This window comes from Schistocerca gregaria, chromosome 3 (genome assembly GCF_023897955.1).
Source record: "Schistocerca gregaria isolate iqSchGreg1 chromosome 3, iqSchGreg1.2, whole genome shotgun sequence".
NCBI lineage: Eukaryota > Metazoa > Arthropoda > Insecta > Orthoptera > Acrididae > Schistocerca > Schistocerca gregaria.
The window spans coordinates 676,677,255-676,690,708 of record NC_064922.1 but is presented as its reverse complement, the minus strand read 5'-3'; the positions used below and the strand labels follow the sequence as shown (position 1 = coordinate 676,690,708).

The window sequence follows — 13,454 nt, the reverse complement described above, 5'->3', positions numbered from 1 at the left end:
ACCTAAGGACATCACGCACATCCATGCCCGAGGCAAGACTCGAACCTGCTATCGTAGCAGTAGCACGGTTCTGGACTGAGGCAGCTCGGCTGCAGTGGCCGGCCCTGTTACTGTCCTTCAAAGTAGTCGCCACTGCAGACGTCTCATTCAGAAATCGCATTTGGATGTACGTTGCTTGTGGGAAGATCGCGTTATTGGCATAGGGGCCAATAGGGACAAAACATTTCCCCAATCCAGAAATTTGGTGAAAATCTTTATCTGCTCATCGTTTCCTCCTGCTAGGTTACACACTTTCGTTTTAGTACGTGGTCAGTAACTTAAATACTAGCAGGCTAACAGTATAATTATAATAAATGCTCCTTTAACACACTCAGGTTTTAGATTTTCCCAATACTTACGTTATTTCCAGTTCGTCCCCCGGTAAATACTGTTCTCGCAACAATTTTTGCCTATCATTAAGAATTTCGTACATATACCATTCCCCACATTACGTACTTTTGAAACAATACAATACGCTGTAATACAGATGTTCCCATTCGTGCAGAACCTATAGTATAGCACATAACATACAACTGCATATTTTTATGATGTTAATCCGTGTTTCACAGCTTTGTGCCTAACATCTATTTAAGGCACAACAGTTCATTATTTTAATATTGGCAAGAACTGACGATACACGTACTAGCAAATACGCAACACTATTGCCTAAGAAAATATTCGAACATGTTTTAAAAAACTCTAAGTTCATCTGCTTAACGTCGCTGTCACGTCACTGTTAAGTTGTACCAGTCATGGGTGCTGAAACGAAACATTTCGCTGTTTTGTACTGACGATGTACCAAACGTGTTGGCCATTTGTAAAATATTGTGAGCTTCGCAAAGTGCACAATCCAAGTGTACCTTCAAAGTTACAATGATTATCTAACTAGAAGCACGTGTGTCCGACATAAGACGTTCCCTCACTTTCGAGAACCTCTGCATGTTGACTTCAGTACAGCGCAATACACGGTTACACAACAGTTATCGAACATCCCTAAAGGATTAAATTTTTAATTATTTATCCTATTCTTTAATTCATTTCCAGTTCTATATAAAATTTTTCATTACAAATCTTGAACATAAGCAAATAAAAACCAAATAGAAACTGAAAAATCAGTAAATTTTTTGTGAAATGATTTATCTAAAAGTAACAAATAACACCCTGAAACATCTTCTGTGTCTTTAAATGATGCTGGATATCGTGTTCGGCAAATGAAATGCGTGGATGTTTGTCTAATGCTTTTGTTTCTTACTTTCATACATATTATTTCACAAAGCACTTGACCGAAAACTTTTCAAAATATTTTATTTATAATTCACCTTACTTCTTGTACATCATTTTTACGTCACTTTATCTGTCTTTTCAGGTCAGGTTAAGGGACACTTTTCCAGTTTTTTTTCTGTCATGTAACTCCAGTTTTTCATGTTCATCAACTAAACGAATACTCAGTAGAGGCAACTACCCCCACTGACACCCCCCTCTGCGGGGGCCCCTGATTATGGTCCATCTACGAATGAGGAACGTCTATAGGCATGAGTCGGATTTCGCCAGCGACAGGATCGCAGTCCTTCGAAGCCGCGGTTAGTCGTTCCGCTATATTACTGCTACCATACATCGGGATCCCACAGCTTTCATGCGAATGTGTAATGAATCGCTCAGGATAGCTATACTCAGTACCATGAAATAACTCAAAGGCCCCACTTCACTAGCGTACGACAGGAAAACGTCATTCAGCCGATCGTTTAAGATCCTACGTCCATGTCACGTACGAGGGATGTTCAAAGAAGATTGATCATATTTTCTCACAACATACCTTTACTCATCCTCATAACTTTGACGGTCCATCTCAACATAGTCTTCTTTGGATGCGATTTGGGATTATTAAGTTACTTATTCTGAACATGTATGTACGAGACACAAATACTCCTGTATTAACATCTTCTTTGCAACTGATATATATATATATATATATATATATATATATATATATATATATATATATATATATATATCTCCACTGCACAGGATTTGCCGGCAGTGACTTATCATCCTTGCCATATCACACTCTCGGCTACGCAAACGGTCCTCAACCTTACCTGCAGACGACGGAGGACGGATCGAGGAGGAATCTGGCCGAAGCCAACATCGGTAAGTTTCCATGTGCGTTCTGCATATAACAATGCGTTGTGCGCATCTTTGCATACTTAGTTTGACTAAGGGGAAATACGTAGTGCAGTTATATTTTTTATGTAGGACACGTGTTGCAGACACGTGACTTTAGAGCAGAAGTAATCTGAAACAAATGACGGTACCGCTACTTTACACTTCCTGGACGATTAATACATCAGTAGCAGTTTCTTTGTTGAAGTACATCATGTGAGCATTGAAAGTTTCCCAGGAAATGCAAAAAGGAGCCGTCAGCAAATTGAAATGTAAGTATCAAAGGAAACGAAACTTGTTGCAACGCGACATTCTATTTCATTCATCTGCATAACAGAGGGTTTCTTATTATGGGAAAGGCTTATCTCATTTGAAAAAAATGTCTTATACATCGAACACTAACGGCCTTCCTACAATTTGTTTATGTACTGCGTTTCATTCTGACAATGCTTCCCGGTAAGGAACATCGTACTGTGTTCTGTCTTCTCGGAAATCTTCAGTCCATCCTTTTATGTCTCCCGACATTTCTTTAACAAAACTGTGTTGGGTAGGCAAAGATGAGGAACTCTGTCGAAGTCAAAAATATCAACCTGAACTCCCTGTGGACCCGCGAAAAAAGTGGGCAGGCATACTTCCATGTAATCAATACTTGCGGGATCCTCGTTGATACGACAGAGGAGTCGTTTGCAGCTTTTCTTTTTTTTTTTTTAAGAAAGTCATCGTATATCATCGTAAGAAATGTTACGTTGAATGAATGAGTTACAAGTGTACTTCTTCATCTCTGTGACCTTTTTAAATACTGTAGCTGAAAGTAAATCTTTTGACTCAGATGGTGGACCCCATTCTTCTGTTTATTTTGTTGTCTTTTGTGGTGCAGCTCGCCACGATTTCCTCTATTGTGCCAATCTATTCATCTCAGAGCAGCATCTGCAACCTGAACCCCGCAATAAGCTTTTACAAGTTGAGGGGACTTATAACATTTTCCCACCACAAAATATAGCGGTTACCCTATTATGAGAATAACAGTAACACCTTTTCGAGGACCTCTTGCTCATATTTCTTTTTAACAAATCTAAAATAGTTGTAATATGACCTCCTTACCTCTTTATGTAAAGCATGTTCACTTAATGTGACTGACATCTAAGTATCAGGAAAAAATATATGCATTAGATCGTAATATTACATTGTAACAAAATGCAGGAATGGGGGATAGCACACGCTGTCCTGTAGAAAGGATGAAAACTGGAACCTAATCTAGATGTAGGATCATTTCATCTTAGGGTGAGAGTCCCCGAGTATGATAGGGGTCCTCGCCCTCGGATGGCGAGCAGCACCTACAGCACGTGTGGCTCCACAGGAACAAGAGGATCAGAGTCTTCCTAATGTACTGCCTGGTGGACAGAATCGTTGGTTTTAGTCTATATACAGGGTGGTCCATGCATGGTGACCCGGCCAAATATCTCACGAAATAAGCGTTAAACGAAAAAAACTACAAAGAACGAAACTCGTCTAGCTTGAAGGGGGAAACCAGATGACCCTATGGTTGGCCCGCTAGAGGGCTTTGCCATAGGTCAAACGGATATCAGCTGCGTTTTTTAAATAGGAACCCCAATTTTTATTACATATTCGTGCAGTACATAAAGAAATATGAATGTTTCAGTTGGACCACTTATTTCCCTTTGTGATAGATGGCTCTCTAATAGTCACATACGTATAAGTACGTGGTATCGCGTAACATTCCGTCAGTGCGGACGGTATTTGCTTCGTGATACATTACCCGTGCCAGAATGGACCTTTTACCAATTGCGGAAAAGGTCGATATCGTGTTGATGTATGGCTGTTGTGATCAATATGCCCAGCGGAAGTGTGCTATGTATGCTGCTCGGTATCCTGGAAGACATCATCCAAGTGTCCGGACAGTTCGCTGGATAGTTACGTTATTTAAGGAAATAAGAAGTGTTCAGCCACATGTGAAACGTCAACCACGACCTGCAACAAATGATGATGCCGAAGTAGGTGTTTTAGCTGCTGTCGCGGCTAATCCGCACATCAGTAGCAGACAAAATTGCGCGGGAATTGGGAATCTCAAAATCGTTGGTGTTGAGAATACAACATCAACATCGATTGCACCCGTACCATATTTCTATGCAACAGGAATTGCATGGCGACGACTTTGAACGTCGTGTACAGTATTGCCATTGGGCACAAGAGAAATTACGGGACGATGACAAGATTTTTTGCACGCATTCTGTTTAGCAACGAAGCGTCATTCACCAACAACGGTAACGTAAACCGGCATAATAGGCACTATTTGGCATCGGAAGATGTAGGATGGCTGCGACTAGTGGAACATCAGCAACGTTTGCGGGATAATGTATGGTGCGGCATTATGGGAGAAAGGATAATTGGCCCCCATTTTATAGATAGCAATATAAATGGTGCAATGTATGCTGATTTCCTACATAATGCTCTACTGATGTTACGACAAGATGTTTCGTTGCATGACAGAATGGCGATGTACTTCCAACATGATAGATGTCCGGCACATAGCTCGCATACGGTTGAAGCGGTACTGAATAGCATATTTCATGACAGGTGGATTGGTCGTTGAAGCACCACATGGCCGGCATGTTCACCGGATCTGACGCGCCCGGATTTCTTTCTGTGTGGAAAGTTGAAGGATATTTTCCATCATGATCCACCGACAACACCTGACAACATGCATCAGCGCATTTTCAATGCATGTGTGAACATTACGGAAGTCGATTTACTCGCTGTTGAGAGGAATGTCGTTACCCCTATTGCCAAATGCATTGAGGTTGACGGACATAATATTGAGCATTTATTGCACTAATGTGGTATTTACAGGTAATCACGCTGTAACAGCATGCGCTCTCAGAAATGATGAGTTCACAAAGGTACATGTATCACATTGGAACAACCGAAATAAAATGTTCAAACGTACCTACGTTGTGTATTTTAATTTAAAAAAACCTACCTGTTAGCAACTGTTCGTCTAAAATTGTAAGCCATGTATTTGTGACTATTACAACGCTATCTATCACAAAGAAAAAAAAGTGGTCCAACTAAAACATTCATATTTCTTTACGTACTACACGAATATGTTACAAAAAATGGGGGTTCCTATTTAACAGACCGCAGTTGATATCTGTTTGACCTATGGCAGCGCCATCTAGATGGCCAACCATGGCGCCATCTGGTTTCCCCCGTCAAGCTAGACAAGTTTAGTTCTTTGTAGGTTTTTTAGTTTGACGCTCATTTCGTGAGATACTTGGCCCGGTCACCATCAATGGACCACCCTGTATACAAGCCTTCTCCGATATACCTTCTTTTCTGATTTATTCATGCATCTCTAGAAAACTTTAATCACTTATGTTTCACAGTTTATTTTAAATTCCCGGGTAAGTAAAGCTGTAACTTAGTTCAGACACGAAAAATCGAAGTAAGCTTCATTTTAGGTACCTGCACGGCTTAATACTGTGTGGCAACGCGCCCTGTCTTAGACATTAGCTGCCAGGTTCAAATGTAACTGGCAGCCCAAAAAACAAGTAGTTCATCTAAAGGGCTGTGCTTCTACAGGTGACAAGGAGTACGAGTTCCCGTCTATGGTGCCGCTGTATATGGAGACGCACGGCGGAGACGACGTGGCAGTGCTGAGCCGGGGACCCTGGTCTCACCTGCTCACCGGCGTCTTCGAGCAGAACTACATCCCCCACGTCATGGCGTACGCCGCTTGCGTTGGCAATGGGCTCACCGCCTGTCATAGGTGACACTTCTACATTATCTTACCTCACTTACTCTCTAGCTTTTGTGTTAGCCCCTCTAGCCATAAGGTAACGCAGTGGTCAGTACACTGGAATCACAATCTGGAGGCCGACGACGTAAACCCGTGTCCGGCCTTACGGATTTGGGTATTCCGTGATTTGCCTAAATCTGTTAACTCAAACGGTTGTTTCCTATGGAAGGGCACGGCCGATTTCCTTCTCCGTCCTTCCATAATCCAAGCTTGAACTCCTCTCCAATGACCTCCTTGTCGACGGGACGTTAAACAGTAATCTCCTTCTCCTGTACTTACTAGAACTATCATGACTGTACAAAGGACATGGGCAAGTAGTAGGGAACGAGTGGGGGACTGAGAGTGTCGGAAACGTTGTCAGTTACCATTACCTTCCCTCCACTCGACAAACCTTCACAACTACCACCATCTGCACTACTCTTTCTGTTTCTCTCTCGGCCGTTACAATTTTACCACCTACTGCTCCTCCCTAGAGATTAACTGTAGCTAGACAGATGACACATGTCCTACCGACCTTCAGTTAAAACTTCGGGGTTGAGAGACGTTGGGGTGTATGTGAAGCTAAATCCTGTTCCATGACGTTTCGACTTCTACTGTGGGAGACATCTTTGGAGAAGCAACATCAGGAAATAATTTCTTATGTAGACCACAGCCTCTCAGCAAGGAAGTTTTATCTGTGGTTACAAAATAAAACACAAAGTTTTGATATCCCACAATTATATTTACTTCACCGTTCTTTGTGACCCAGTTTCCACTTCCCATCCACATTGAAGGCTAAACAATACATCATATTCAAACATTTAAAGTATGAGAATATAAAGGCTAAAACAGTAGACGAATCAATACTAACAAAGTCTCATGTTGTATGAACAAAGTAATTGTTGGATGTGTTGGACAGGCACAAAATATAACCCAGTAGTGGCTGGCAATACTCACTTTTGGCTTCTACGTTCTTCTAATCTCCTAGTTTAATGTAATATAAGGTTCATTTGATCATAGCTTCGATGTTATTTCAATATGGTACTTACTTTTTGGACAGACAATAGTAAAAGGTGACGTATCTTTGGAAAAATAATCTTTGTACAGCTACAGACTGTCACTGATGTCGATTCAACAATCTGTTTTGTCTTACGTTTTCTGAAGGTGGCTTACAAAGCCGAAAGCCGCTTCACAACAAACTAAAAAAAGAAAAAGAAATATTATCGTGGAAAAGAATACTGTGTATTTCAATGTTTAATATGTCTATGTTTTTCCATGTACCGACGTAATATTCCATAAACGTTGACTGAGGTAAACACCGGTCGTGATGACTTAGATTGTCTTACTACTCAGTTCTTTCTGCTGTAAACAGTTATCACAAAAATATTCGAATGCATGTGAATTCCTAAGGGACTAAACTGCTGAGGTCATCAGTCCCTGGACCTACGCACGTCTTAAACTAACTTATGCTAAGAACAACACACACACCGATGTTCGAGAGAGGATTCGAACCTCCATCAGTTATCACATTTCCTACTCTCCTCGAGTATTGAAATTACTGCCTCTCAATTCAGTACACTCTAGTCCACTGTACTTCCAGCGTTCTGTCATAGCACCACGTTCGAAATGCCCCCACTTTGATCTCAGCTGTTTAACCGTGATCCTCACTTCATACCTACGCTATGACGTGTGCCAGATGTATCCTCTAAAGAATTCCTTCCCTTCATGCCACAATGTTCACGCTTCAGAAGAGTCTCTTCACCGAGTTATGTATTCCTACATTGGTCGATATCATACGATACAATAACCTTCAAATCTTTGGTACTGACACTTGCGCGCACTGATTTTATATTAACAACAATGTCATATGTCATTTTTTCTAGGTTTCATGCTGTTTTGACAGTGGCATAATAATAAACGTACGTACCAGCTAACGGTACTACACTCAGTTTCCCCATCAAAAGAAATGAGAAAAGTCTCACATGCTGTGTAAATGCCTTTTACTCAACATAGCATAGGCACTTACATAGCATCGAGATTATGTCCCGTTTTCAGTACTCAGTTTCACATAATGTTTCAGGACGAACGATCGTGTATCTTGGCCTTTAGAGTTGTTGGCGTTTCGATGAGTTCCCAGAAATGAGTTGCTTTGGTTCTCTGTTGAAGTTGTCACAATTTTGGACATTGATCTCCTTCCATAGGGGAGTCCCAACCTCTTACATTTCATGGTGATCAGTTTCCAAATTGACTAACATAGTCGCATCGTGTCTGAACGTATTGTTGCAGCCCTCAAGATATCATATCCATGCAGAAGTGTTCAAGCATTTTATTCCCTGATGCAGATCACCTCTGACGGTGTCCCTAGCCAGCGTGAAGAATAACGATGAATTTATGAGTCCGGATTCTACCACGTATGACGGGAATGCTGCTGCACAATGCACCCAGCTTTTCATGTTCATTTAGAGAATTTTAATCCATTCCTTGAGGAGGAGCTTAGTGTATAACATCGTGGTGACCACGAGGTAATTAGAGACGGAGCACAAGCTCGTATTAGGGATCGAGAGACAAGGAAATCGGCTGTGCCTTTTCAAAGGAACCATCCAGGCATTTATGCGATTTAGGAAATATGGTTGGCCTGACGCGGGTTTCTACCGTCGTCCTCAGTTTGCTAACCGCTTTGCTACGTTGCTCGGGTCCATTCGGTGAGATTTTCAAGATCATTTTGGTCATGGAGACGACACCAAGTTAGAGGACGTGGAACACGGTCAAAAGCCGTCACTGTAGTTAAGGAAGTATTGCACATTGCAACATGTGTACCACACTCCTTTACAAAACCACACTGACGGCCAAGACTCTGAATTTTCATTCGGATACATTCTTCCAGACGTCTTCACTGAGTATGGTATGAGCGAATTTGGACAGTAGCTGGCTCTTTGACGACTCTTGATCATAGTACTGATTCTATTTGTCATCCAGTCAGTTTGCTTAACATTTGTTATGACAATGAACATTTAGCCAGGATATCCATCACTGTTATTACTCTGAAGCCAGTATATCCAGGATATCCCTCACTGTTATTACTCTGAAGCCAGTATTTTGAAACTACATAGACCTGGATAACATAGTTTCGTGTGTTACATTATAGCTTATTGAAATGTTAGTTCACATGATGGGACATAAATCTTAGTACGCTTTTGCTTTTACAAACATAGATTTTGAAACCTTTGTAGATAGTCATCTTCAGTTCATCACATTTTATGAAGCTTACATTATTTTTTATTGTTCTAAATTCGTTGACTTACTATCAAAATTTTGTACATTTTACATATCAATCTCTCGAGACATTCAAATGATTTAAAGCAAGACATCAATCAAGAATGACGCAAAAATAATGTCTTTTTACATTCGTAGCGAACTTTAATTGTGCTCTAAAATAGTTGCGAAATTAAATTCTCTTTCGGGGAAAAATATTCCGGATAATGTAATTTTTTAATTATTATTTATTATGTTCCACTATTGTATCACACCTATATTAATACTTGTATTTTACGTCTTTCTTGTTGCAGAAACAACCATGACTAACCGTAATTGCATCAGCAATGAAAAAACACTGAAAATGTTTTTGTAATGTCAGTAACACTAATAAAGATAATGAACCACAAGGTGAACGTTTGATTTCGCTTTCATCAGCCTATGTAATATTTCTGTTCATGTAACATAACTATGAACGAGCACGTTATTCTTCAATAAATAAGTTTCAGGAAGATGGAGGTTAACTATTCGATACTAGTTTTCTCACATGCAAGTCGTATTTGGTTTGGACAAAACACAGACACAGACAACTAAGAGAGTTTAGTGGGAGCACTTAGTCTACGTTATCCTGTTTTGCAATAAAGGTATCACATCGATTAATATCACAGTAATTTGTTTTGTGAGACAGGAAAATTATGGTGTTCAAATTAACCTTGATGATGTAGAATTTATGTCATACACTAACTCCCATGGTGTTTCGCCGGAGAACGTTCTTTCGAAATAGCATGAACTTATGACCATAATTTATTACAAAACAATTTTACCCGACCTTATAAATCGCTTCTAAAACATAAGCATACAATAATAGCAGTAGTAGACCATACGGAAGTGTACAGGTCTTTTTCCCCTCAATTGAAGTGACGTTGCGACGCTATTGAATAAGCACGAGAGAGGCATCGGTGTCTTCTTTTCGGAATAGTGAGCTAATGAGAAAACTCAACACAAAAGCAAGAGTGCAAGAGCACAATTACAATTTTTTTTGTCATCAGTCTACTGACTGGTTTGATGCGGCCCGCCACGAATTCCTTTATTATTCTTGTAAGCAGCTTCGATGCATGAGCTGTTAAGCTGATTGTGCGATAATTCTCGCACTTGTCAGCTCTTGCCGTCTTCGGATTTGTGTGGATGATGCTTTTCCGAAAGTCAGGTATTATGTTGCCAGACTCATATACTCTACACACCAACGAAAATAGTCGTTTTGTTGCCACTTCCCTAACGATTTTAGAAATTCTGATGGAATGTTATCTATCCCTTTTGCCTTATTTGACCGTAAGTCCTCCAAAACTTTTTTAAATTCCGATTCTAATACTGGATCCCCTATCTCTTCTAAATCGACTCCTGTTTCTTCTTCTATCACATCAGACAAATCTTCACCCTCATAGAGGCTTTCAGTGTATTCTTTCCACCTATCTGTTCTCTCCTCTGCATTTAACAGTGGAATTCCCGTTGCGCTCTTAATGGTATCACCGTTGCTTTTAATGTCACCAAAGGTTGTTTTGATGCTGAGTCTGTCCTTCCGACAATCATATCTTTTTTGATGTCTTCACATTTTTCCTGCAGCCATTAAGTCTTAGCTTCCCTCCACTTCCTATTTATTTCATTTCTCAGCGACTTGTATTTCTGTATTCCTGATTTTCACGGAACATGTTTGTACTTCCTCCTTTCATCAATCAACTGAAGTATTTCTTCTGTCACCCATGGTTTCTTCGCAGCTACCTTCTTTGTACCTATGTTGTTCGTCCCAACTTCTGTGATGGTCCTTTTTAGAGACATCCATTCCTCTTCAACTGTACTGCCCACTGCGCTATTCCTTATTGGTGTATCTGTAGCGTTAGAGAACTTCAAACGTATCTCGTCATTCCTTAGAACTTCCGTATCCCACTTCTTAGCGTATTGATTCTTCCTGACTAATGTCTTGAACTTCAGCCTACTCTTCATCACTACTATATTGTGATCTGAGTCTATAACTGCTCCTAGGTACGCCTTACAATCCAGTATCTGATTTCGGAATCTCTGTCTGACCATGATGTAATCTAATTGAAATCTTCCCGTATCTCCCGGTCGTTTCCAAATATACCTCCTCCTCTTGTGATTCTTGAACAGGGTATTCGCTATTACTAGCTGAAACTTGTTACAGAACTCAATTAGTCTTTCTCCTCTTTCATTCCTTGTCCAAAGCCCATATTCTCATGTAACCTTTTCTTCTACTCCTTCCCCTACAACTGCATTCCAGTCGCCCTTGACTATTAGATTTTCGTCTCCCTTTACATACTGCATTACCCTTTCAATATCCTTATACACTTTCTCTGTCTGTTCATCTTCAGCTTGCGACGTCGGCATGTATACCTGAACTATCGTTGTCGGTGTTGGTCTGCTGTCGATTCAGATTAGAACAACCCGGTCACTGAACTGTTCACAGTAACAGACCCTCTGCCCTACCTTCCTATTCACAACGAATCCTACACCTATTATACCATTTTCTGCTGCTGTTCATATTACCCGATACTCATCTGACCAGAAATCCTTGTCTTCCTTCCACTTCACTGACCCCTACTGTATCTAGATTGAGCATTTGCATTTACCTTCTCAGATTTTCTAGTTTCCCTATCACGTTCAATCTTCTGACATTCCACGCCCCGACTCGTAGAATATTATCGTTTCGTTGATTATTCAATCTTTTTCTCGTGGTAACCTCCCCCTTATCAGTCCCCTCCCGCAAATCTGAATGGGGGAATATTCCGGAATCTTTTGCCAATGGAGAGATCATCATGACACTTCTTGAACTACAGGCCTCATTTCCTGTGGATACACGTTACGTGTCTTTAATGCAGTGGTTTCCATTGCCTTCTGCCTTCTCATGTCGTTGATCATTGCTGATTCTTCCGCCTTTAGCGGCAATTTCCCACCCCTATGACAAGAGAGTGCCCTGAACCTCTATCCGCTCCTCCGCCCTCTTTGACAAGGCCGTTCGCAGAATGAGGCTGACTTCTTATGCCGAAAGTCTTCGGCCGCCAATGCTGATTATTTATCAAGATTAAGGCAGTGGTGGCGATCGAAGCCGGGACTGAAGACGTTTTGATTATGAATCAAAGATGCTACCCCTAGTCCACGGGTACAGTAATAATTTAGCTACAACTGCATTTTCACATATGACAGGCCGCTTCTTGGGTAAGATATCTGTTTGTTCTTTCGATATTCAGCAGTTTCGAAGGAGCTGTATTGATAACATTACCATAATAATATAACATAACGTGATACAAAAGTAATAGATAAGCTTTCATGTTGTGAGGACGGTTATTAACAGAAACCGTTAGTGATAATATAGGAAATACGCAAGGTGTTTCCGTAAGAGTATGCAAAACTTAAACAGGACATGGAGCATGGGCCTCTGAACAATTTGAGGTAGGGAATCTGGAGTCGGAGAAGCCAGCCTAAGGAGATAATAGCAATAAAATCAAATTACCATGTCCTTTTTTATTTTCAGTAGTTACAGTTAACGGCAAATACAATCACTGATACAATCAACATACCATTTGTGCTGTGTCTAACAAAATGTGCTGAAACTGACTGTCATCAACCTCCATGCAAGCATGACATCAGCGAATAAGTTTCTGATGCACCCTGAGAAATTTTCATAGCTAGTTCCGAATCACGGGCCGCTACAATTCTGGCAACTAAAATGGTTCAAATGGCTCTGAGCACTATGGGACTTAACACCCGAGGTCATCAGTCCCCTAGAACATAGAACTACTTAAACCTAACTAACCTAAGAACATCACACACATCCATGCCCGAGGCAGGATTTGAACCAGCGAGCGTAGCGGTCGCGCTGTTTCAGACTGAAGGGCCTAGAACCGCTCGGCCACTACGCCCGGCTCTTTCAACTAATTCCACCTCTGTATCCACTGGGCCTCATACACAAGTGACTGTACAAGGTGTTACAAAAAGGTACGGACAAACTTACAGGAAACATTCCTCAAACACAAATAAAGAAAAGATGATATGTGGACATGTGTCCGGAAACGCTTCATTTCCATGTTAGAGATTATTTTAGTTTCGTCAGTATGTACTGCACTTACTCGATTCACCGCCAGTTGGCCCAACTGAAGGAAGGTAATGTTGACTTCGGTGCTTGTGTTGTCATGCG

General features: G+C 40.9%; 1 protein-coding gene across 1 annotated transcript in view; it reads left to right on the top strand.

Annotated features, from left to right (window-relative positions):
* LOC126354307 (membrane-bound alkaline phosphatase-like) overlaps window positions 1-9,657 on the top strand; it is a 52,539-nt gene extending 42,882 nt beyond the window's left edge. The window contains exons 9-11 of the mRNA XM_050003862.1: window positions 2,065-2,187; window positions 5,800-5,986; window positions 9,562-9,657. Coding sequence (XP_049859819.1) covers window positions 2,065-2,187; window positions 5,800-5,986; window positions 9,562-9,577 — 326 coding nt within the window. The 3' untranslated portion in view covers window positions 9,578-9,657. The remainder of the gene's footprint in view (window positions 1-2,064; window positions 2,188-5,799; window positions 5,987-9,561) is intronic.
* The last annotated feature ends 3,797 nt before the right edge of the window (window positions 9,658-13,454 follow it).